Genomic DNA, 23186 nt, shown 5'->3' on the forward strand with positions numbered 1-23186 from the left:
GTCGCACCTTGTTCTTTCTCCCTCTCCTTTCCTTTTGTTGGGTACAGTTCTTTCACCTCTGTATAGCTTCCGGCCTTACGGGTTCACCTGGAAATACACGCTATAAAACAGCTACTATATAACAAGGTGTACTGTAGCCAACGCTGAAGTGGCCAAAATTCAATTGTTGCTTGTTTGATCCATTTTCTGCAATGACTCACTTGACATATGTGCAGTTCGAACAAGCCGGATGATTACATACATTGCACTGTGGCTGAGAGTTATACACCACTGGGCCATTGTGACACTGGCACTAAAGAGGACATCCCCATATTTAGCTTCGATTGTCCCCATGAACCCGACATGCTTGGTGGACTTACACATATGTACATGTATGTGGCCGACATTAAGGATTCATCTGGGTTCGAAAAGGGGTAGCAGCTGGCGAATCTTTCGATGTAGCCGCAAAGGCTTCTCTGGTTTTGTTAATAAGTCAATTACTTACCACTACTTCCGAAATGAGCGCACGCCATCATTACAACTTACTTGATCCACCATGATCCTAGCCTCTGTAAGGCGTATATTACCGCATTGTGGCACTTTGCAACTAATCCTGTAGGGCGTCAGGGAAGTGCCATTTGAGACACACCTTTTCGGCTCCCGAAGAAAACGCATAGTGTATGCCAAGATGGAACTTGGAAACGAAGAGTATAACCCCTTGGGCTCGGTGGTCTCCAGAATCAATATGTTCTATCCCAGGGAACTAGGCTAGTTGGAGGTGTATGGACTGACTGCGGGGCATTGCAAACGTGACTGCATTCTTGATTGGCTTGGACTCTCGCTTTCGGTCTTCTGTCCAAATTCGCCCACTGGCTACCACGTGGCACTAGTCTGTTAGCGATGCGCTCAATGCGCTCAACTAACTACGCCCTTACTCGCTCATGTTTGTAGGAAATGCCTGTTGGCTGTCCAGCCGGGGTGTTCTGCCTCCAAAAGGGCTTCTTTCCTAGGATACCTACCACTATCGCAAAGTAACATTTGCGTAGAGCAAAATCCATATAATCGAACAGGCAAGCAGTGTGAGTGGATTACCAGCGTTGAACAACAACAGTTACTTGACACAAAGTCCGAGCTCAAGTACAGAATTCTATAAGAGAGACAACTCCAGACGTGTGCCCCAGGGCAACTGTACGCTCTTTCACTGCTGAACAGGATGGCCGACGCGTCGGTGGCAACCATAGAACCTTCCTGCCACGGAGCGATATCCAACTGTCTTCTATCGATAACTCGGTAGTAGGCAGCGTAGGAACGAACGTGTAATTGCTCGGAGAGGATTCAATACTCAGCTGCCCGAGGCTTGTTTCTAGGGTGGCGCCGTCAATTGAAAATTTCATGTCGGTGACAACGCCTTTGACTGAGAGGTCTTGTTTCAATGTCCCATCGGCAGAGTTCCAAACCTTGACTGTGTTATCGGTGGAGCCTGACGCCAGCAGCTGACAGCCCGGTGAAAATGCCACAGCTCGAATTGCCCCTGAATGGCCATCCAAGGTGTGTTGCAGGGCCCCATTATATGTGTCCCAGAGCTTAATCGCACCGTCATTGGATCCCGATGCAAGAAGGCGTCCATCTGGCGAGAATTCAACGGCCCAAATGAGATCCAAATGACCCTCTAGTGTATATAGAAGGCTTCCAGTAATGACGTCCCAGAGTTTGACTGTTTTATCAATGGAGCCAGATGCCAGAATCTTTTTGTCGAATGAGAATGCAACAATACCGACTGTGCCCGAATGACCATCTATAACCTCCGGGGGAGTCTCTTCGATTAAACTGCTTTGCAAGGCCTCGGTGGAGATGTCCCAAAGCTTAGCTGTGCTGTCGAAAGAGCCGGATGCCAGCAACTGACTGTCTGGTGAGAAAGCAAGCGCCCCAACCGAAAATATGTGGCCCGCTAGAGTTGTTCTCAAGGCACCGGTGGTGATATCCCATAGACTAATAGTACTATCGTGGGTGCCGCATGCCAGAAGCCGGCCGTCCGGGGAAAATGCCACAGCCCCGACTGAAGCCTGATGTCCAACCACGGTATTTCTCAGATGTCCTTGAACAGTAAAAGCTTGCTTTACGGCGCCAGCGCCGGCATCCCAGACCCTTACAGTACCATCGTGAGATCCTGAGGCTATGAGGCGACCGCATGACGAGAATGCAATAGCCCGAACCCAGTCTGAATGGCCTTCCAAAGTCTGCTCTAGTGATCCAGGTGTAGTAGCCCATAGTTTAATGGTCTTATCCTGGGAACCAGATACCAACACTTCACCGTTCGGTGAAAAGGCCACAGCCTGGACGGGTTGCGTATGGCCATTGAGCGTACGTTTCAAAGACCCAGTGGTGACATCCCAAAGCCTAAGGGTGCAATCAACTGAGCCAGATACCACGAGGTCGCCACTAGGTGAGAAATCCACAGAGCAGATTGGTCCAGAATGGCCACAAAAATCGTTTAGTGGGGCTCCAGTAACAGCGTCCCAGAGCTTCACGGTACTATCCTGAGAGCCTGACGCTAGTAACCGACCACTTGACGAGAATGCAATCGCTCGAACCCAATCCGAATGACCTGATAAGCTCTGTCGTAGTGAACCAGTTGTTGTATCCCAAAACTTAATGGTCTTATCATGGGAACAAGTTGCGAGTACTTGGTCGATTGGTGAGAAAGCCACTGCTCCGATTGGGCCTGTATGGCCCTCTAGAGTTTGTAACTCGGTGCCCCATAGGTTTTCGACCTTCGGCAGCCTTCTTATTAAGCTAGGGGGCTCTCTGCAGAACAGCGTTCTTGTTATGGACATTTCCGGTGCGAATATGAGACAGGAAGAGTAGAGTTGGAGCGGCGCGATATCAGCAATATGTCTATTCCGAAGTATGAATCGTCGGAGGTCGAGTATCAGATGGGCCGTTTCAGAATCCTGAATACTCCAAGTCAGGTATTTCGCTTCATTATGGGCCGAAACAAAGACTCTCACAGCTACAACTCACATGAACAACTGACTGTAACAGATGCATCATCGGCAAGGCTTCGGTTAGTATTCCTAGAAGACTCATGGCCTCTAGCCAGTGGAGAAAATGCACCTTAAGGAATGAAATAGCCGTCAAGGCCCCGGTGACAGGCTCTTCGCTTTGTACCAAATGATACACCCAGTAACGAACGGAATATTGCAATTCCAAGGGTAGATGATGATCAATGGAACTGCCGTGGACTTCAGTGCGCAGTGTACCATCACCGTCCAGATTGCACATATTCTTCTTCAGCTTCTGCCCCATGACATTTACGCATCGTGTTATGAGGACTTGATGCACCTTTCTCCCATCTATCCAGAATTGGCTGCTGTCTTTTGTTTGGGGATTCAACAGGAAGTCTCTAAAGGACAGATGGAAAAGCCTGACAGGTGTCTCCGTATCGTCGGGCACTCTGAGGACGGAGTGAAAGGGCCTTAATCGATTTTGAACGTCGTCCTTCCCAATTCCCAGGAGGCTAGAGATGGCACCAACGGAGAGCGGAGTGAAAAGCAGGATAATAACTCCGACAACCTCCTGGAATTCTTCGATCAGCCGCCGCAACTCCCATGCATCCTGGCCAACAAGGAGTTGGTTCAGCACAGGGAAATACGTGTTGTCCATCTTTGAAACATAGATAGCCTGGTCCTCAAGGATCGCATTCAGACGTTGCTGGGGACTCCAGTTCGCGTCACCAACGAATCGGCATAGAGTGGCAGCAGATATGAATAACGGGACAGATTTCTCAATCAAGATTTTGGTAGACTGTTCTCCAGGCCAGTCGAGCGGGAGTGATCGCTCTTGCCTTAGTTTGGAGAATCGATCCCTGATATACAAGGATATGTCATGTTGAATCACTTGAGTTGGAACCTCATGGAGAATCAGATCTTGATAGTCATCTGGAATCCGCTCAAAGCCTGATTTGATTGGCAATACAGGCCTGCTCGTTATTAGGAATCGTAGCCGCATTGAAGTTGACTGTTGGACTCGAGGTAAGAGATGGAGAATAACCTGGATATCATCTGTCCGGTCGCATTCATCCAAAGCATCGATCACGACCACCATAATTGTATTTGGACAGTGCTTGGCTGCAGAGAGTGGCTGTAGAATAAGTTTCTCAAATTGTTCCCTAAGCACCCGGTCGGATATATCCGGATCATCCTCGATTGCGTTTTGAATATCGAGGCTCAGCTGAGGCATGGAGCTTCCTAATTGCTTCGCAATCGTCGAAAAGAGTAGTTTGGCATTTCCTCGGTCCTGTTCGCCTCTTTTGAAGAAAAAGCTTGCTGCAAGGCGGTCTTGTCGTTTTAATCGGCCTGCGACAGTTCGGGAAATCGTCGACTTTCCAGTGCCGGCCATGCCGTTTAACCAAAAGATACATTTTCCATAGGCCATACTAGCCCAGTTGTCGATGTCGCGAAGCACCTCAACCCGGGTTCCGGTAAGGCACTCAGTATGTTGGTTCTCATAGTCATTGAATGCTGCCCCTTTGGCGACACGTAACCGGCCAATATCTATCTTTCGGTGCAAAACATCGGCGAGTCTCCTTGATATTAACCTTTAGTTGGCTAGTGTCTGAGTGGTAGGGCTCTATTTCCTCACGTTTGGTCAACAAGCAATGATAGGCCAAATAATCTTTTGTACCTCTCGATTTCGCTAATGGCCTTGTCCACCTCCGCACGATGTAGAGGCCACTTGAAAGCCCGAAAGCCCCATTTCCTCATCTGTGTTTGAGCCTTTTTTGGGTCGATTTTCTCCTTCAACATCGTGAGAGTCGATGAACATTTCGCAAGATTGTCGGTCAGGTCATTGGGAGCAGCAATTTTCGTACGGTTCGTGCTCTGAAGAAGGCTGTTGAGCGATTCGAGTACCCGGGAAAGGGCGTGGATCTCCTCCTGAAGGTGGAGGATGTCTTGTCTTGCTTCGCCAACTTTTCTGATATAACTAGCACATATATGCGTGATAGCTCCTGTAAGCTGGATCACTGCGATAACGCTTGCAGCACCAGAAAGTTCCATCTTCACGATGTTGGGGTTATTTCGCAGCTGAACGTAGAGCCATGTGCTCTATCGACTGATGATTGTGGATACTCTTTGGGAAATTGGCATACTGTGGGTCAAAGGGGTGGGAAAGAGGGCCTGGCGCTTAGAATGAGGCTGAGCCTGTGGCTGAGGATGGTGGGTTGTACGGACATGCCACCTCGATGGAGACGCAATCATCCTAGTGCTCTAGCTCCCATGGAACCGTAAAATAACTGGTGTACATAGAATGGTTCGACGGCAACCCAGATATAGGAACAGGACTCGACCCCGGTATCATCAACCCCGACCGGCCATCATGATACCTTCGGATCCACCACCTCTCCAGCAATGAAGCAAGAAACAAGGAAGCGCAACCAGGGTGTCGATGTGATCCTCCCGAGTTCCCCAGTCCCACCAGTCCAGAATAATTTCATTAGACGGGCCGCCAGGGTCCTCCGACATTTAGGATAATGCTCCCATCTTTCCTTCAACGACGCTAGCAAGTATAGAAGACAAGTGGGCTTGTCGGCGAACCCCAAGATGGGCAAAGTAGCCCCTGAAGATTTGGGCACATATAGTACTCGATATCACGAGAGAAACGTTCATAACAATCGCCGTAGAAGTACTTGGGAGGCGCGTAATTCTCTCATTATATCTGTTACCCAGGCCTCCCCGGTTCACTAAAGTCGCGCAGCCGTAAGTGTCATGTATTGCCACTAAAGGGTAGTTTTTGAATCTTCGGAAGCACGCCTAGTTATCACTTTCAAAAGGTTCAACCATAATACCAATAGAACGGAGCACCATAGTAAGATGGGTAGTCCGTTAGTGTAGCTGGTCAGGGCCACCCCCGACAATCTCTGATCTCTTGTTGAATTCTCTATGACATCTTGTACAGAAAAAGCACACGGTTTCTTATGTAAGGGATGTTCTACAACATAACTGATCTCACCAGCTTGATATTGTGAACCTCCAGTCTCACTGGGTTGTTGTGAATGGCCTGAGTGGCCGTACGTGATTCCATCGTTTCCCCCGAGTTGGGCGCGCAGGCCAATTCTATCATCATCGGCGATGGTCTTGTTCTATTGAGCTCGGCTCCCAATCCCACCGTGATCTATGTTGGCGAGTGCTCGTGCCATAATGGGACAGACCAGTTTGGTTCTGATGTCGACACTGAGATCATGACTGCACCGGAATTCTGGGAGATGTTGACCGATGGAGACTTCATCGTGCCTGCAGACGAAGTGAAGCTGATGTCCATACAGCCCCTAATGTGAGTCATGAGCCAAACTTACGGTAAGAGCTATCGATCTAGGAGTTAATTATGTTCTCTTAATCTTTTGTGCGTTTATATGTCCTTATTGTTAAGCGTGTTCGTGCGAAAGTAAAACATCTAAGTTATTATAAGAAGTCTAAAAAAAGCAAGTTAATTTTAGCCCTGTTATAGGTAGAGATCCTGCTGGACCGTCGACTATTTCCCTCGGACGGGTGGGGATGGCATCAAAAGCACGACTATCAACTCCTACATGAAATCTTAAGGCGTGCAATTCATGTGAGTGAAACATTAGCGGTGACAGTAGAGTCTGTGAAGAATCTATGTCTAATGTTGTTACGATGTGAAAAAGCACCCGAAAACATAATTGCCGATTTAGGTGACAGAAGCCGGTCCTCTACATTTCTTTGCGGTGCTTGAATGTTTTCTAATTTAGCAGGTTAATCTCTTAAGATATTGCCGTGGCTAAGTGAGGAACCGTGCTTAAATTAAATCTCTTTCATAGACTATTGATTGGTGGCCCGGTTTACACAAAGGTACTAGTTAAAACTCATGCTACTACAAGCTGAAATGACTTATATCAACATCTCAGGGCGTTGCATAGACTGTCAACCTGATCGGTGTTCATATTATGACCACTCCAAACTTCGAGCTCGTCCTCTATTATCGCCAAACCCGCAAGAATCGGTCCTCTCGCGGCCCGGGTACAAGAGCTCATCTAATCGAAGAGACTTTAAACGCGGAACAGGTCACCAAGGAGTACCTTATGTATGCGTCGTGGGAGCATGGTGATAGGCGGTACCAACAGCGTTCGTGACTTAGGGTGGGCTGATGTCTCTAACTAAACTGTCCAGACAAACTACTCATCTACAGTTTGCGCTCGGCAGCCCATTCGTGACTAGGTCGACACGGTAGTCTGGCCAAATATGAATCCCGAAGTCAGACTAACGGATCTAGACATTGAGCTGTCTCATACCTAGTTGGATGCAGACGACACAAGGCGGGCGGCGCTGGACTATAAAGATCACGTACACCTTGAGTTTTGGGGGCACTTTACTCTCAAAATTTGCACATGACCCATAAGCAGCTACCGCAGGACCAGTTAGTGTTGTTATTATGATGCGAGGATGGACACGATAATAGCCCATTCTTGGGGAGGAGGTTCTACATCAGATCAAACCGAGGATCTCGCGGTGACTTTCTGGGTACCAATAATATCTTTCATTGGTATGTACATTCTCCCCAGCACCATAATCTCCAGACAATCTAGCTGTCCATAAACTTGAATCTTTGCGATTCGCTGTCGCGCTCCAGCTGGGCTCTGTTAGTACTTATCGAATCAACCCTAAGAATTAGTAGGATTCTTACACCCACAAAAGCTGCTCCAGCTAATCTTCGAATAGCCTGTTCAAACGCTCAGCTTTAATGGCTTGGAATCTGGGCTCTCCACATACCGGTGCATAGACATTTACAGGATCGTTCTGATCGTCCTCAGGGTCAATATCAAGATCCAGATCTGCTTCCGTTAGAATTCGTATCAAATAGATTCTCGGCCTCCGTCATACAGGAAGTACAATGAAGGATGCCCTTCAAATCCGGGTCATTCTTCAGTTCCTTGATGAACGCCTTTGCGTCGTGATCATCGCCCACCCGGGAAATCTGAAAGAGCACGTCTATGTTCAAGGTCAGCTTGCGCATGGTGAAAGGTAGAAACTCCTCACGTTTGTCGCCAACTCGGGTCTTATCTCGATGGTTGAGAAGTGCTTTGCACTCTTTGATCTTTTTCTTGAATGTGTCCTTGAGTTCTCCTTGGGGCTATCGTGGAGGACAGTTAGCCCCGGTGTTGTCAATCTCATGGGTAAGCACAGACTGACCGCTCCGTCCGTGATGACGCTTATCAACACCGGTCGAAATGCATCCCCCCGTTTCAACTTTGGGTATACATAGTTGTTCAATACTTTAGCTTCCAGCTCAGTCCCAAGCGGCGTCTTGCCGAAGTCACGGATGCCATTGAGCAATTTCTCCATATCTTCTGGCTCCGAGGCGACTCCGCGAAAATGGCCGTTCAAGAATTCAACCCTCACGTCCTTGGTATTGTGAAATATTGTCTCGACTTTGACGATGGCGGCGCTGATCTCTCGCCGCTCTTTTTTCCTTTCTCCCCAGGTCATGGAAAGCGAATTATCTATTTGAGAGGTTCAATTGAGTCGCTTGCAGGGGAAGTTCGGTCACTCACCTAAGAAAAGAATGCAGTCAAATAATGCCAGTACCAGGAGATCGTCGATGAACTCATCATTCAGGCTCCTATCCTCGCTGATTGTCTTGCCCCACGCGTCTGCATTCCTTGCGATTTCTTTTAGTTTCTCTGCCTGGTAATATCCGGCCAGTTGTGTTTTGTTGTACTTTTCGAGAAAGTCATAGGCGTTCACCTACACCCCAAGTTAGTAGCCGAGTGTGGTGATCACCGTGAGATATGGGAACCGCATGCCTGTCTTTCAGTAGCTAAGCCAAGGGCTCTTGCCTGTTCCATCCACTTCTCTACGAACTTCGCAGGCTCGGGCCTGTGGTTCTCATAAACGAACGGCATAGGGCCCCCCTGAGCTTGTGGTTGACCTCGGAAGAGATCGCAAAGCGAGGATTTCCGAAGAGCTCTTGGTGGTCTCACGCTCACCATAGTGAAATTCTCCCTTTCGTCCTCGACCAGTTCCACGCTGCGAGCACCACTGGAGAAGTCAATCGTAACAAACCGTTGGACCTCCGATTGCACCACATCACCGGCCGTCAGACCTTCAGTGTCTGAGCAGATGCACATTGTCCCCGAGTGCGTGATCTCGTATGGCTTATCAGCAATATACCGCATCGCCGCAATGGGCACAACTTCGGACCTGCCCTCCTTGTGAAGGTTGATGGCTAGACCAACAACGAACTCCGTCCTCACGCTGGCTGGGGGCTGTTTTCCGCACCGAATAATGAAAGAACCCCTCCTTGAGAAGGTACCTGTCTCTTCGGATTGTTTAATTCGCATCCCGTTGTTCTCGAAATATACATCGATGGTCGGGCCGTTGTCATGCACAGTCCCGAAATTGACTGGGAGATGGTTGTTGCGCTCAATGGCAGGACGAGTCCCGGATCTTGTCAGTTTGCCCACGAAGGCAAAGTACTCGTGTTTGAAGCGGAACGTTTCAGTGTTTCCGATGGGAACAATGTCAAGATTGGAAAGGACAGGAGTCATCAGTTGGTTGGGGCCGACATCTGCGACATAGGGCGGCCGCGCGACAATGCAATAGTATCGATTGTCGACAGCATTGTTTTCGATCTTAATTCGGTATTCCATGGCTTATTTTGGTGCAAATGAAGATATTTCCTTCAGGAGATACTGGAAAGATCGAATCGCAGGATCTGGGAAGCATTCGTGAACAATTGCCGTTGGAAAAGCTTGATAAGAGATAGTGGGAAGAAGAAAGCAAAGAGGCACCTTTCTCTAGCATTCCACGGTCCTCCATACGTACACCTAGACAATAGAGGCGAGCCAATTATCATTTCTTCTATACGAAGTCAAGGTCTAGACAAACAGGTATCGGCCATTCCGATGCAGAACTCCTGGGGTATTGACAGGGTATACAACGGTTCAGCGCTATGGACACCAACCAGCGTGTGCCCTTTCAATTCCGAATCTCACCTGCAGTATTCCTGTCAAACATCAATCGTTAACGAATAGATTCTCCAGGGCTGCCACTTCAGATACCGCGATGCTGCATGGTTGGTGAAGGAGACCCCTCTCGTCATCCTGGAGCCTGGTCATGCGCACTTCCATCCATGATGTTGTGTTTGGCTGTGGCGGCTCCATGGAGATGAGTAGATTAATACAGCATCTATACCCGGGTACAGGGTTGTGGTGTGATAACGCAACGCTCCCTAGATAATCCAAAGCATCCCATTGTCCTCGCACCGATTGTGCGTCCGCATCTACAACTGAGACTCAATCCAGGTCCCATACGCTGCCCCCCTTTCCCGCTCAATCATTACCAACCCAACAAACATGACGTACACCATCGAACTTGTCAACAACTCCGGCTCTCCCGGAAAGTACTACAATATCTTCTCAGCCAAGGCCGGTGTCGAGGGAGGTGCAAACACCCCCGATACGGTCAAGTCCGTTGTTTGGTTCCGAAGCACCAAGCTAGGACCCGGACAGCGAGACTACTTTTCCTTCAGCGGCAATGTCTATGGGTTCCTTGGTACGAAGAGAGGAGGAACCAACGTCCAAACTCGGGATACCATGAAGGTCGTCGTGGGGTCACCCAGGGATAACGGCACGATCCTCCTTCTTGACAAGTCATATACGTTCTCTAGCATTGACCCGGACGATGACCTCGCGCTGCCGGACAACCAAGAATTCAAGATCGCGACCAACGCCGCCCTTGTGCCCAACAACAATGTCATCGGAGTGGCAAGGGAAAAGGAAACCCCCGAAGGAGCTATTGTCGTAGCTCCTACGAATGTTGTCGATCTGAAGGGCAACGTCACCTATACTTTCACGGTGAATAAGGCGGTTTATATCAAAGCTACCGGTGCTGCAGAGGGGACTATCCAAACTTGTCCGGACGATAATGACAAGAAGGCTGTTAAAGTCGAATTTTCCGGGCGGATGAAGAAGGCCGTGGTATTTGAGGATAGCAGTGGCAACTTTACCGTCACTTACTCATCTGGTGATGACTGATAAGGAAAAATGAAAGCATGTATGTCTAGACATATTAGTTTAGCACATGCTCATTGACGATATAATGATCGTCCAGTACGTTTACAGAATCTAGGATGGCTGTTCCACTGGCTTCCGCAGGGTCACCACATAAGGCCCCTCTGTGAGCAGCCTGTACGCTCCGTCCAGCTTAGCATTACGGATGTCTTATAAATTGCGATGGCATTCACCGTGGGAAGATCATGAACCCAATATGGTGTGCTATTTGAAGTCCATGCTTGCCATTTCCGGTGTTCTGTATACTTCAAGGAAGGATTCGGTTGAACAGGCTTGTCTTAACGACTGCTCTGTAAAATATAGATAATATATAAAGATATCGCCATTCTTCTATATTAAGCAAATTTCTTCAAATTAGGACCGTCTTGTCTGCTTTAACCCTCTTCCTCGAGGTATCTTCAACTGTTACATTCAATACCTAAATTCCTTCTGTGCATGATTCTCGTCTCTCTTCCGTAATACTGCTCTTTCCGGAGCTGCCGAGCTGCTGAAGAGACCCGACATCCGCTTACTAACAGAAGTATCTTTGATTATAGCTTTATTGGCATCACGTTCGGTTGGATAAGTATTTCAGAAGCGAACCGTTATCAGGACTGATCTGGTTACTAACTTGACGGATCGAGTCGGATGTTCAAGTAGACAGCCTTTAACTCCGCTATAATTGGGCTTTCTTCCATTAAGTCCGCTGCGGTAAACGTAATTGGTAGTGTTGCTCTGATGGAGCATACCAGCAATAAGCTTAATTGGTAGACTAAGACTCTTTATTCGCCGCGCCTGTCCAGGTTGTTGAGAGATAATCCAGTATAACCGGTCGTCCGGACTTACATCTGTTAAGTCCGTCCTAGCGTATCTCCAGGTGAAATATAAAATATCATGAAATAAGAATCAAGACGTTTCTCGCCTTCGTCTATAACCTGCAGTTTCTTTCATCTACGACAAGTCTATCACAATTCTCGCTGACCAGCACTACAATCTCCAGAAAAATGGAATACGCACGGTGGGTTCCTCCTTTGAAACTTATAAAGATTTTTCAAGACTAATTACTGACCTACAATAACAATAACAGTCTAGGGGACTCAGGCCTCAAGGTCTCAAAGATAATACTAGGGGCTATGACATTCGGCGCCCCCGAATGGCAGGGCTGGGTACTGAATGAAGAAGAATCCCTACCACTTCTTGAACACGCCTACAAGAAAGGCATCAGAACCTGGGATACGGTAAGAAGAAAGAAAGCAGGGGCAACACGCGAGTCCTAACCGCTCTTCAGGCCGACATGTACTCCCATGGCAAATCCGAAGAAATCGTGGGAAAGGCTCTGAAGAAATACAACATCCCCCGTTCCCGCGTGGTAATCATGACCAAATGTTACTTCGGTGTAGACGATCAGGGGAACTATCCTCCGCCTCTGACGACCGGGCGGCAGAACGAGGGTGACTTCTTGAACCGCGTCGGTCTTTCTCGCAGACACATCTTGGAGGCTGTTGATGCCAGTGTTGAGCGGCTGGGAACGTATATCGACGTGTTGCAGATCCACCGTCTGGATCGAGAGACACCACGCGAGGAGATTATGAGAGCGCTGAACGATGTCGTCGAAAGCGGCAAGGTTCGATATATCGGCGCGAGTTCGGTATGCTTCATCTCAACAATCTGAACCAACAAGCGCTAATCCCTTTCTTTCCTAAGATGGCCGCTTGGGAATTCCAGACCCTCCAAAACATCGCCATCCGCAACGGCTGGCACAAGTTTATCTCCATGCAGAACTACCACAACCTCATTGCCCGCGAGGAGGAACGAGAAATGATCCCGTACTGCCTGGACAGCGGCGTGTCTCTGATCCCCTGGTCGCCTGTCGCGCGTGGAGTCCTCGCCAGACCGTGGAATTCTCGCTCGACCGTGCGCGAACAAACTGATGTTGGGCTACGTATGTTTATTCGTGCGCGCGAGACCGAGGCCGACAAGGCTATTGTTGATCGCGTGGAAGAATTGGCGGGCAAGAAGGGCCTCAGCATGGCACAGGTTGCTATTGCATGGTTACTGAGTCACCCCAGCGAGTACCCTATCGTCGGGCTGAACACGAAGGATCGCATTGATGAGGCGGTTGCGAGTGTCCAGGTCAAACTGACGCCGGAAGAGATTCAGTATCTTGAAGAACCGTATGTCCCAAAGGCTATCCTTCCGGGGGAGCGATAATGTGGAGAGGTAGTCGTATGCCTGGTAGTTTACTAAATGTTTATATTTCATAAGTACTGTACTAGAGTATGCTCCTTAAGCAGGCCATCTCGACTTGCGAATAGGGTTGTATAGACCTGCAGTGCACCCTCTAGTAGTTATATAAGTATGAAGTGAAGATCTCTTGTATACTCCGAATATTTCCCGCGCGTGACGCCATCCGCCGCGGTGAATGGTTGGTCCCGCCAAGCTCTCGGCATCCTAAACATTTTATACGAAGTCGATCCCATCTCTTCTACTCTTCTTCTATTCTCCTGCATCATCTCTCGACAACATGCACCTCCCTCCCCCCTTCTCGCGCTACCTCTCCTCCCTCCGCGCCCTCAATCGCCGCCTGCAGGACCGCGCCGCCGAGGGCGAGCGCAAGAGCCTGGGCAGTCGCCTAGCCGAGGTCTTTCTGCGCACCTGGTACCTGGGCTTCACCTCGTTCGGAGGACCGCCCGTGCATTTTCAGATCTTCCACCAGAAATTCGTCGAGGGGAGACACGGTCCAAAATGGGTTGATGAGCAGACAGTAAGCCTGTGGCCATAAGATACTTGTCCAGTACTAACCCCCGCAGTACCAGGAACTCTTCGCCATCTGTCAAGGCCTCCCCGGCCCAGGGAGCACCAAAATGCTCTTTTGTCTGACCCTGTACCATGCCGGGTTTATTCCCGCGCTGTTCGTTTTTCTACTCTGGAGGTATGCTGTCGCTCCTGGTACTGCTGGCGGCGTAGCTAACGATGCAGTCTCCCCGGCGCAATTGGCATGTACGCCCTATCCATTGGCGTGCGGAATATCGGCGAGACGCTGCCGGCGCCCACGTACGCCCTTCTCTCTGGCCTCAACGCCTCCACCGTCGGCATCATCGCCCTCGCCGCAGTCCAGCTGGCCGACAAGGCCATCCGCGACCGGCTCACCCGCATCCTCGTGATTCTGGGTGCCTGTGCGGGCATCTGCTATAATGCCCTCTGGTATTTCCCCACGCTGATGGTCATCGGCGGGCTGGTCACCGTCGTCTGGGACGGGTATCTCAGCCAGGCGCTGCGGCGCGCAAAGAACCGCTGGCGGAGGAGGAACCTGCGGGCGGAAGATACTACCGAAGCCCAGCCGGGGTCTGAGATAGAACTCCAAGCGACCTCGCGGGAGACTGCCAGCGTGCGATCGCGCAAGACCGCCACCCAGGAGGCGCCTCCTTCCAGTACCCTCAGTCCGACACCCACCACCGACACCCCCGGCCAAGACCACATCATCCGTCTGCGGGTCGGCATCGCCACCTGCATTGTCTTTTTCGGTGTGTTACACCCTATCTTTATTCCCGTAGGCAAGCTAACCCCCTAGCCTCGTTTATTGCAATCCTCGTCACCCGCGGCCTCCTCGCCCACCCGCCGCTCCCCCTCGACCTCTTCGCCAACATGTACCTGGCCGGCACCATCATCTTCGGCGGCGGCCCCGTCGTCATCCCCCTGCTGCGCTCCTACGTCGTCGACCCAGGCTGGGTATCAAGCCGGGACTTCCTCATCGGCCTCGCCGTGATCCAGGCCTTTCCAGGCCCGAATTTCAACTTCGCCGTGTTTCTCGGGGCGCTCGCCGTGCGCGGGGCAAACGTGCCCTCCGTGCTAGGCGCATTGATGGGGTTTATCGGCATCTTCGTGCCGGGGATCACGCTCGCGGTCGCGGTGCAGAGCTTCTGGCGCGTGCTGCGACGCCGCAAGTGGGTGGGGGATCTGCTGCGCGGCATCAACGCGACCGCCGTCGGGCTGGTTTTTACGGCGGTGTATCGGCTGTGGGAGATTGGGTTTCTGACGCCGCGGGTGAGTACCGGGCAGAGTTTGGGAAAAGAGCCGTGGTGGGTTGTTGTTGCGGCGGTGACTTATGCGGAGAATGCGTGGTTCGGGGTGGCGCCGCCAGTGGCTATTGTTTTGGGGGGTGTTTTGGGGTTGTGTTGGTATGGGGTTGTGGGACGGTAAAATACTCCGTATACGGCCTTCATTGTGTAGCATGCTCCATGCCTAGCTATGTACTCCTCATACTAGTCCTACCTCGCTATATACTTCAGTTAGCGCAACTACCGCTTCAGCGTCAACAATCCCGGCCGATACGGCAGCAGATTATAATCCGGGTTCTGGCTCGGATCGCGGCCCTGGTACAGGAACTGCAGATTGCACGGATCCACGGGCATGGTCTCGTCCGCGGTACTCCGAATCAAATCCCCATGGCTAATATCGTTTGTCCACGTCGCACCGCTGTTCGCCTTACCCGCGAACGGGGCGGCCTCCGTCGTCGCCTGCGCCGTCCACGCGCCGCCCAGACTGGTCGCCGTGAACGAGCGGAAGTAGCGGCCGTTGGAGCCAATCGCCTCGACGATCATCAGGTACAGCTGCTGGCCCTGCACGCGGTAGACCTGGACCGCCTCGAAGAGCTTATACTGCGAGTCGGAGAGCACGACAGTAGCAGAGGAGCCGAAGTTGCCCGGGAAGTTGCCGATGGGCATGGAGGCGCGGTAGATGTTGCCGTTGTCGCCGGCGAAGAAGAGATACATGGTTGTGTCGTCGCCGATGAGGGTCAGGTCGATGGGGCCCGTGCTGGACGACGACAGGGTGCCCGAGTACAGCGGCTGCGCCGAGGACCAGCCATTAGCATTCGTCGGGTCTGACGAGGTCCGGTAGGAGAAAGCAGTGGCGCCCCATTGATAGGCGAGCACCCAGGTGCTTTTGGGGCGGAAGTAGAAGAGCTGCGGGGCGACGGTGCCGGAGGACATGGTGTTCTGGCTGGCGGAGGACATGGCGGACCAGTCGGCGAAGGGACCGATGCTCATCGAGCCGTAGCTGCCGGCGGAGTTGACGTCCGAGGCGTAGACGAGGTGCTGGCCGTTGTAGGGGACGTGGGTGAAGTCCTTGAGGGAGACATAGCCGGATTTGGGGTTGGCGAGGGGGCCGGTGGAGGTCCAGGTGTATTTGGACGGGAGGGCGCAGGTGCTTGAGGTAGCAGCCTTGGTCGTAGTGGTGGTTGAGCTTGCTTTGGAGGTGGTAGTGGTGGTCAGGGTAGTGCTACCGCTGCCACTGCAGGGCTGGCATTGCGAATACCACTCGTTCGAGTAGACGCAGCAGGAGCCGGACGCACAGGTGGTTGCGCCTGTCCAGCCAGTTCCGCCGCCTGCAGGTATTAGCATCGACATGTACATATGAAGTATACAGGGTAGATGGACGTACATTGGCCCCAGACGGGCGACTGCGCCGACACCAGGGGGAGCAGGACGAGAGCAGCAAGCCAGACCATACCGAGTAGTGCAGAAGGGATGAGATGATCTGCTCAGAGGGAACTTGCAACTGATCGACAGGGCTATTTATGCACTGGACGGAGCTGGAGATTTGCGGAGGTGGAGTCCGGGGCATCTTAGGCTGATTGAGCAGTGTATAGTGTCTGCAGGAGGAATTGGGCGTCACGTCCGTGATGAATCTGTCTTAGCAAAGTCAATTTGATTGCATTAGATGAAGATAGATGAAGAAAAGGGTGCCGTGCAGAAACACGGCAGATGCAGGAGCAGCAGGAGGCAGACAATGCCGATGCGGGGAGATCGACTAGGCTAGGCAGCGGCTAAATAGACGTCTTTTGTCCATTTGATTCCTATACTCCGTAGTATACTCCGTAGTATAGAGTAAGGGACTACTTACTCCACCGGAACACAGTAGAAAAGGAGATCTATACCGGCGCCCTCTGATTGGTGCCCACTCCGTGCTGAACAAGGCAGGCGGTGAATACATACCTACGTACAGCCATCTTCTGCCAGCGTCACCTACTCCATACTATACAACTTCTGTATACATCACAATGCTCTACAACGCCCTCATTCGCACCCACCACATTACCTCCCGCAAAAAAGTCTCTGCCCTCAAACGCGCCGCCGACGCCCACAACTGCTTCGTGCTGTTGCGCTCCGGCGGCTGTCCCGGCATCATGTACGTCGAGTCCAGCCAGAAGGAGGCGGTCGAGTCCTGGGTCAACGTCGTGCGCAACCTGCGCTACAAGGACTTTCAGCTGGTCACCCGGCCTGACGTGAAACAAGGCTCTCCTATGCAAGGACAGCAGTCTGCTGACAGCAAGGCTGGCCTCTCCGAAGTCGACACGGTCAAGGAGTTTGGCAGCGCCATGCAGCGCAGGGGGGTGTGGGAGTGGTGGCGGAAGGGAATGGGATATACAGCTGATTGAATGCATCAACTGCCATGAGCTATAAGCTATATACACCACCCATCTTGCATCCACTACTCCACCGGGTTATCCCCAGGCAACCGCTCCAACGGCCCATGCTGTCCAACCTCATCCCCCGGCGCCGCAACCTCCGGCTGATGCCTGACCGGCGCAATCACTTTTTGCGTCTTCATGATCGAGCACCGCGGATCGCTCAGCCCCTTCGGTCCTGTGCACGTCGCGGCCGCCTTCTCCAGCGCCGGCTGGTCCGTCCACCCGTGGATGAAATCCCCATGCAGCCCGAACCCCGTCGCATCCCCGTTCGAATACACCCAGTTCCTGTACTCCGGATACCGACTCGTGTCGTAGATGAACTCGAGGAAGATCGAGTAGATCGCGACGGGGTGCGACGGCGGACAGACCCCTTTGTTATAGTCCCCGATCGCCGGGTACGCCATCTTCACATCATCATCAGCTTGTGTCTTATTGTCAGTCGCGAGGTCACTCACATGGCTCACATGATCCGCACTGTCGAGACGCTTCCCGTCCCAGCACGACGGCATAAACACCTGCGACCGCAGCTTTGCACAGCGTCGCTGCGGGAACGCCTTCGTCTCGCTGGAGCCGCCGTCCGCGTGGATGCACATGTGGGATATGGCGCGCTGGTCGAATCTGCTCGCGTCGTATGTCCTGCATACGCCTTGTCAGCCTGTCTACCGCGATATGCAACGGGGGAAGCCAGCGAACCGTCTGCTCGAATCCCCAGCCACCATCCGCAAACCCGCCGGCGGCGCGATAGCCCGCTCCTTCGGACAGGCCGTCTCGTGCGCGGTGTAATTGCACGCCCGGTTGAAGTAGTAGATCGACTGGTCGTCAGCGGGCTCTGGCCTCTTTAAACGACAGGGTATGATATACACTACTCTCCATCGGAATCATCTCGTACCCCCGTCCTGTGCGATGGTACAGCTGCGGCGCCCAGTAATTACTCCGGTCAATAGCCACCCCGCAGGTCGTGTCTTTGGCGCTGCGCGCCGTGTCGGCCGTCATGCGTCGCTGGAATGCCGTGCCCCCGACCACGACGTGCGTGTGACTGGACAGCTGGCCGGGGGACATGATCGGGTCGGAGCGTTGGATTGTCAGGGGGAGGCAGCTGAAGGTGAATTCGTCGGTTGAGAGGGTTGTCTGGGGGTGTAGGGCGAGGGCTAGGAGGAAGAATGGGGGGCGCATTGTGGCTGAGGATGATGCTGTCAGGATTGACTGAGTTTAGGGCGCTGGCTTTATATTACTTATGGCATGTTTGTGCTATTCCATCAGAAGAATGTAGTGCTCAGACAGCACATCCCTTGCGACTCTTGCTGTCCTGTAAGTATAGCGGGAATGTAGGCAGTACATTCCATTCAACGCGATGTCTATTCTATAGAGTATGTCCAATAACGCCATGTACCATGCCCCAACGCCATATCATAATGCACTACGAACCCTCGCTGCCCTCGCCGCCCCCGGCTTGAGGCCGCTCAATCGGAGGCCAGTCCGGCGCAGGAAAACTCAACAACTTGCACACATCCTACTCCCATCAGCTACCATCATCACCATAAGACGAGAAACAAACTCACCTTCCTCCTCCGCCGGAAATCATCATACAACTTCCGCCACACGACCCGATCCCGACACCCGCTCTCCTGCGCCGTCCCAGGGTTACTCTTACACTTGGGCAACATCTCCGCCAGCAGCTTTTGCGGCCACATCACCCACGGCTTGGGCAGCGGCCAGTCGGAAAAATGCACGATCTTCGCCTCGGCCAGCACACGGTCCGGATCCCACTCCTCGTAGCGATTCCCCAGGAACGCCGTGTGATCGTCCGCCCGGAACTCGCCCGTCACCAGCCCGTACTGCCGGTGCGGCAGCACCAGCGCCGAGTCGCCGTACCGCTCGTTCAGCAGCTCCATGTCGTACTTGGCCGACGTGTTGACCGCCACCTGCCCGTGCAGCGCCGGCTGCGCCAGCTCCATCAGCGCCGAGTACTCGCGGTACGACGGCTCCACCACCACCAGCAGCGACGACAGCTGCCGCGTCCCGGGCAGCTGCCAGTACGCCCGGGGCATCGCCGCCGCTGCCGCCGGCAGGAAGAACAGCTCGTCCATGTTCTGCAGCACGCTCACGTCCGAGTCGAGGTGGATGATGCGGTCGAACTCGGTCTCGCCGAAGACGAGCAGTTTCGTGATGCTTTTGTCCCATGATTCGCCGGAGCCTGTCCATCCCCACCAATATCAATTAGCTCTTCTTTCTTCTTTCTTCTCCGTAGAAAGGGTGTTGTAAGGGGGCGCACCCAACCCAGCCTCCAGCATCTCCTCATCCACCGGAATCAACAACGCCCCGTACGTCTCCGCCGCCATCCGCAGCAGCTGGCTGTCGCGGTCGCGGCTGCTCTCGACGTCGACGTCCCACGTCTCCGGGTAGAAGAGCACGCGCTGCGCCCGGCTGCCCAGCCGCTCCAGCGCCTCAAACACCATCACCGCGTTGCACAGGTACGCGCTGCTCGTCGCATACTGGCTGTACGCGTACCGCGACCAGTCCACGCGGTTGTAGTCGATGTGTGTCACGCGGGCCGGCGGCGGGCGCTCGCGCCGGAGGTACAGTATGAGCAGGACGAAGACGGCGAAGATGATCCAGGTGCGGATGTGGCGGAGCTGGCGCTTGAGGATCGCGAGAACCGGCTCGTCGGGGATGTCGAAGAAGTCGTCTTCCGAGGCGGTCGAGCCTCGCCGGTGCGGGAGGCGAGGGACCTTTTTGATTCCCATGTTGGTTTATATCGGGGATCAATCCATTGGCGTGTATGGCAGTTGTGGTGGTGGTCGTGGTGATGACGCGCGTTGAGTGTTCTCCTGTCTGCACGTGATCTGCAACATCATACTTAGGTAGGCATGCACTTTCATGGAGTATCAATCTTACAATCTATTTACATCTATATACATAGACTACCGCACACTGTCCAGTCGAGCCTGTATCGTCTTCTCGTCAAACTGCCCGTTTTCCCCAACATAGTTGCGTAGCGCCTCCGCCGTCATCAGTCGACGCGGTGCCTTGCGGCCAGTCAACAGCTCAAACTGCGCAATCGCCTGCTCGCACACGTTGTCTAGACCATCGACCAACACCCACGGACGTCCCGTCTCACTGCGGAAGCGGCGCATCTGGCGCAGTAACGGCGTTTCCAAGGGTTTATACGCAAACTATATCTGTTAGCTCGGAAACGAAACGTGATTGAAACTGCTCACCTCCAGAACCACCCCACCAGTCGGACTCCCTAGCCACTGCTGGGGCATCTCGAAATTCGCCGGAGGCTCATCCCCATCTGGATCGGCAGGCACACATGATGCGATCAGACACGGCGGACAGGCGTCCGCTGGCCACTCATCCTCCACCGACTTGAGCACATGCACCACTTCTGGTGCCCCAACCTGCGATGCAGCCCAGGAATTAAAGTGACGCGCCACACTCTCCGCCCGGGATAACGTCCGGTTGTAGATGAAGATCTTGCGGCATCCGAGCCGCAGCATGGCGTAGATAGCCGCACGCCCCATACCACCAGCTCCAATCACCAAGCCGGTCGTCTTGAGCGGACTGATGGCATTGCGTGGAGAGAGATTGCGGTTGATACACGATACGATCCCAACCCAGTCGGTGTTCTCTCCGTACCAGCCCAAGACAGGCCCAGCCTGGTTCCGACGGCTGGCTTGCTCCTGGAGAGGGAACACCGTTCCATCGGCCCGCGCGCGCAAAGGCATGATGGTATTGATGGCCCCAATGGCCTCAACATGTCCGCTTTTCGAAGCGAGCTTCTGGGAAACCTGCACTCGCCACGGTTGAACAACACTGGTCCCGCCAAAGTGCGGATCCCGGCCCAGCCGGTCAAGCGCGGACAGTGTGGGAGACTCGGGAATGCTGTACGTATGGTTCATTCCACAGTGTTGGAACGCGGCATTGTACATCGCGGGCGACAGACTGTACGCCACGCTGCCTCCGAGGATGTAAAACTGAAGCGGATCTAGCACGTAGCTTTGGAACAGTGCCTGCACTGCATCTCGCGACGTGATGAGAGGATCCCTTTCGTTGTCGGTAGACCGCTTGATCGCGGGATGGGTCACAGGGGTCAAGATCGAGTTAAACACCTGCGACGTCCGTCCTAAACTGCCGATGTTGTAGGCGATGATGGGAATGTGCTTGCCCGGGAGTGACTGGATCTTGTTGGTGAATTTCGCAACGGCGGCGTTGTCTTCGCGTTCGGTGGCTACCCGCAGGATGCGGGCCAGTTGGCAAGCAAGCGTCTCGGCTTCGAGGTACATCGACATACATTCTTCGTCCTCCCACGACACATGAGCCGATGGTTCATATACATGCTGGCCGATGATTTTGGTCATCCCCCGATTCTGAACGGCCTCACCGAACAACGTGCGGTCCTGGCCAAGGTCGATGGCAAGATATTCAACGGCCAGTCGCAAGCCATGCTCTACAATCTCGAAATATACATCGCGGAGCTGCGTAGGGGAGAGATCCCGGCCAATACCAGAGGATGAAGCGTCGATCGAGAAGAGGATGGGAACTCGAGCACTCCGCCGCAGCAAGGACACCTGCTTGCTCACGGTACTCGCCATTCCGGGACCCCAACGGTCAATACAGAGCTCAATCGCATCACCGCCAGACTCGAGGCCGCAAAGATTGACAGCGCCTTCAATCATCTCGGAGGACCGCACAAAAATGGCATGGGTGAAGGACCGCAACTCCGGTGGTGTCTCCAGCAAGACGAACGGCGAATCGTACCCGGAGCTACCCACGTCTGTCCCAGTGATAAACTGAACGAATCGCGTAAAGTCCTCTTTAGCTTCCTTGAGCTTGAAGGAGTAATCGACGGATCGGCGGTCCGGCGCATCCTCGTCGGCGGTCACACTGGAACGATCCTCGACGTTATAGAACTCAAAATTAGAGCAGTTTCGATGTAGCGGATCACCGTCACACAGCCGTCTGACCGCCTGATCTTCCAGCCCCAACAGGCGTTGGATGCGGTCCATGTCACGCACCAAATACACAACAGGATTGGTAGTGGCATACTGACGCAGATGCTCCTGCACCGGACGGGTCAAACTACCCAGCCCGCATTCAATCACGCAGCGCGAACGGTGCTTGTCCAGCATCATCTTCAATACCTCGATGTCGCGATGTTGGAATTCTTGGCTGCCGAATTGTTTCAGATACTCATGACGCGTCAGGCCGGTGACTTCTTTAAAATAGTGGTCCTCGGTGATGAACCGGCGTTTCAATGCGGTGGCCGCGACGAAGCCCAACGAGCGCTTCCCACAGCCGCGAATCCCGACCAGCACCAGAGAGGCATCTGGGTCGATTTTGCGGTTGCTTCTCAGAGGACTGGACATGACGTGCAGAGATACGAGAGGCGTTTCGAAGCAATTTGTCAGGCATACATTAACGAGTCATGTTCAATTGAACAAGGATGGTGAATGCGAGGGTTCAACTGATGTCATGCAGACGTATGAACACGCCTATCTGCCAGGCACGCTGTGAAAAGAACCGGGGAAAGACTGACGGAGCTTCGAAACCATACACCAAGCTGTTCTGTGAGATGAACATGAGATGAAGGGGTGTAGGCACCTCCAGCTTTAGTCATAGAGAGTTGAAGCTACCCCAGCTCGGTCTAGTCGGATGCGGATGCGGGCA

General features: G+C 52.9%; 8 protein-coding genes across 8 annotated transcripts; 4 read left to right on the forward strand and 4 right to left on the reverse strand.

The window, feature by feature from the left end:
- Positions 1 to 1112: 1112 nt before the first annotated feature.
- Positions 1113 to 5036, reverse strand: ATEG_10374 (uncharacterized protein; the record flags this gene model as incomplete). Its single annotated transcript, XM_001218721.1, has 3 exons — positions 1113 to 2930; positions 3001 to 4564; positions 4663 to 5036. 3 exons carry the CDS (start codon positions 5034 to 5036, stop codon positions 1113 to 1115), a joined length of 3756 nt encoding a protein of 1251 aa, XP_001218722.1.
- A 2539-nt stretch (positions 5037 to 7575) lies between these two features.
- On the reverse strand, positions 7576 to 9643 carry ATEG_10375 (vWA domain-containing protein; the record flags this gene model as incomplete). Its single annotated transcript, XM_001218722.1, has 6 exons — positions 7576 to 7623; positions 7764 to 7825; positions 7875 to 8124; positions 8184 to 8494; positions 8546 to 8738; positions 8981 to 9643. The coding sequence occupies 6 exons, from the start codon at positions 9641 to 9643 to the stop codon at positions 7576 to 7578; spliced, it is 1527 nt and encodes a 508-aa protein (XP_001218723.1).
- Positions 9644 to 10348: 705 nt separating this feature from the next.
- ATEG_10376 (uncharacterized protein) lies at positions 10349 to 11029 on the forward strand (the record flags this gene model as incomplete). Its single annotated transcript, XM_001218723.1, has 1 exon — positions 10349 to 11029. The coding sequence occupies one exon, from the start codon at positions 10349 to 10351 to the stop codon at positions 11027 to 11029; it is 681 nt and encodes a 226-aa protein (XP_001218724.1).
- A 1019-nt stretch (positions 11030 to 12048) lies between these two features.
- Positions 12049 to 13255, forward strand: ATEG_10377 (aldo/keto reductase; the record flags this gene model as incomplete). The annotated part of the gene is made up of 4 exons (XM_001218724.1): positions 12049 to 12062; positions 12132 to 12282; positions 12333 to 12692; positions 12749 to 13255. The coding sequence occupies 4 exons, from the start codon at positions 12049 to 12051 to the stop codon at positions 13253 to 13255; spliced, it is 1032 nt and encodes a 343-aa protein (XP_001218725.1).
- Positions 13256 to 13568: 313 nt separating this feature from the next.
- Positions 13569 to 14615, forward strand: ATEG_10378 (putative chromate ion transporter; the record flags this gene model as incomplete). The annotated part of the gene is made up of 3 exons (XM_001218725.1): positions 13569 to 13808; positions 13855 to 13976; positions 14024 to 14615. The coding sequence occupies 3 exons, from the start codon at positions 13569 to 13571 to the stop codon at positions 14613 to 14615; spliced, it is 954 nt and encodes a 317-aa protein (XP_001218726.1).
- A 727-nt stretch (positions 14616 to 15342) lies between these two features.
- On the reverse strand, positions 15343 to 16553 carry ATEG_10379 (alpha-L-arabinofuranosidase precursor; the record flags this gene model as incomplete). The annotated part of the gene is made up of 2 exons (XM_001218726.1): positions 15343 to 16430; positions 16487 to 16553. The coding sequence occupies 2 exons, from the start codon at positions 16551 to 16553 to the stop codon at positions 15343 to 15345; spliced, it is 1155 nt and encodes a 384-aa protein (XP_001218727.1).
- Positions 16554 to 17105: 552 nt separating this feature from the next.
- On the forward strand, positions 17106 to 18299 carry ATEG_10380 (uncharacterized protein; the record flags this gene model as incomplete). The annotated part of the gene is made up of 3 exons (XM_001218727.1): positions 17106 to 17438; positions 17510 to 18109; positions 18171 to 18299. 3 exons carry the CDS (start codon positions 17106 to 17108, stop codon positions 18297 to 18299), a joined length of 1062 nt encoding a protein of 353 aa, XP_001218728.1.
- Positions 18300 to 20870: 2571 nt separating this feature from the next.
- Positions 20871 to 22885, reverse strand: ATEG_10381 (repressor protein; the record flags this gene model as incomplete). The annotated part of the gene is made up of 2 exons (XM_001218728.1): positions 20871 to 20917; positions 21043 to 22885. 2 exons carry the CDS (start codon positions 22883 to 22885, stop codon positions 20871 to 20873), a joined length of 1890 nt encoding a protein of 629 aa, XP_001218729.1.
- Positions 22886 to 23186: the final 301 nt, after the last annotated feature.

Source organism: Aspergillus terreus, genomic scaffold (genome assembly GCF_000149615.1).
Source record: "Aspergillus terreus NIH2624 scaffold_17 genomic scaffold, whole genome shotgun sequence".
In the NCBI taxonomy this organism is placed as follows: domain Eukaryota; kingdom Fungi; phylum Ascomycota; class Eurotiomycetes; order Eurotiales; family Aspergillaceae; genus Aspergillus; species Aspergillus terreus.